This window comes from Mizuhopecten yessoensis, unplaced genomic scaffold (assembly GCF_002113885.1).
Source record: "Mizuhopecten yessoensis strain PY_sf001 unplaced genomic scaffold, ASM211388v2 scaffold10923, whole genome shotgun sequence".
NCBI classification, from domain to species: Eukaryota; Metazoa; Mollusca; class Bivalvia; order Pectinida; family Pectinidae; genus Mizuhopecten; species Mizuhopecten yessoensis.
Window position 1 is genome coordinate 437,346 of NW_018408789.1, and position 1,116 is coordinate 438,461.

The 1,116-nt window shown below is 41.9% G+C and overlaps 1 protein-coding gene across 1 annotated transcript in view; it reads right to left on the reverse strand.

The window, feature by feature from the left end:
• Positions 1-1,116, reverse strand: part of LOC110463744 (ATP-binding cassette sub-family G member 1-like) — a 30,427-nt gene that overhangs the window by 12,423 nt on the left and 16,888 nt on the right. The window contains exon 8 of the mRNA XM_021518580.1: positions 131-233. Coding sequence (XP_021374255.1) covers positions 131-233 — 103 coding nt within the window. The remainder of the gene's footprint in view (positions 1-130; positions 234-1,116) is intronic.

Below are 1,116 nucleotides of genomic sequence, written 5' to 3' on the forward strand. Positions count from 1 at the left end.
AGATGTATGTCACAGTAAGGTTACCTAGCACATGTCCTAAGTTTCTTGTGAATACAAATAATTACAAAACAGTCTTTCAAAGCATAATCATGCAGGAAACTAAATTGTAAATATTTTCTAACAAAAATACTCACTGTATCTCTCATGATTGATGTGAATGTTCTAAGGAAGAGGATACGGAATTGTGTGAAACTGCTGGTGGCGAACGTCAGGATTTCCTTGCCATCTCCGTCCTACAACACACAGGTGTATATATAGCTAAAATATAATCCTCATACTGGGATATCTTTATATGCTTAGACAGGTCATCTTATCACAGGTAAACTGTTTTCAATTCAACCTATATAATCTAGTTGCTGTACTACACGCAGGAGCCATAGGCAAAAATGCAACATGTCAGAAAAACAGCAAATAAGTATAACAGCTGTGAACTTTACGAAATTCACACACTTGCTCAATGGATATTTTGAGCCACCATACAAATTTTGAGGCAATTATAGTTTGAAATCATGCTGACAACAAAATCTTCTGAAGATAAACATCATGTTTTGATTATCATATTTTACTGGTGATAAACCTGTGCCTGATAATAAGCCCTGGCACTCCTTGCTTTTCCTTATTTTCTGTGCAAAGGTTGGGTGCTCTGTATCAACCCCCCTTCCCACTTTACCACTGCAAATTTGGTAAGCTGTGATGGTGGGGACCACACTGTCATGTCTGGGTTTACAGGCAGTAGACCATGATGGTGGGGACCACACTGTCCAGTCTGGGTTTAATTTACAGTCAGTAGACCATGATGGCGGGGACCACACTATCCAGTCTGGGTTTACAGTCAGTAGATCATGATAGTGGGGACCACACTGTCCAGAGAAGGTATACAAACTATAGAGAGAATTGGTGGGGGTTTACAGTCAGTAGACCATGATGGTGGATCCCACACTGGCCAGTCTGGGTTTACAGTCAGTAGACCATGATGGTGGATACCACACTGGCCAGTCTGGGTTTACAGTCGGTAGACCATGATGGTGTGGACCACACTGTCGAGTCTGGGTTTACAGTCAGTAGACCATCATGGTGGGGACCACACTGTCCAGTCTGGGTTTACAGTCAGTAGAC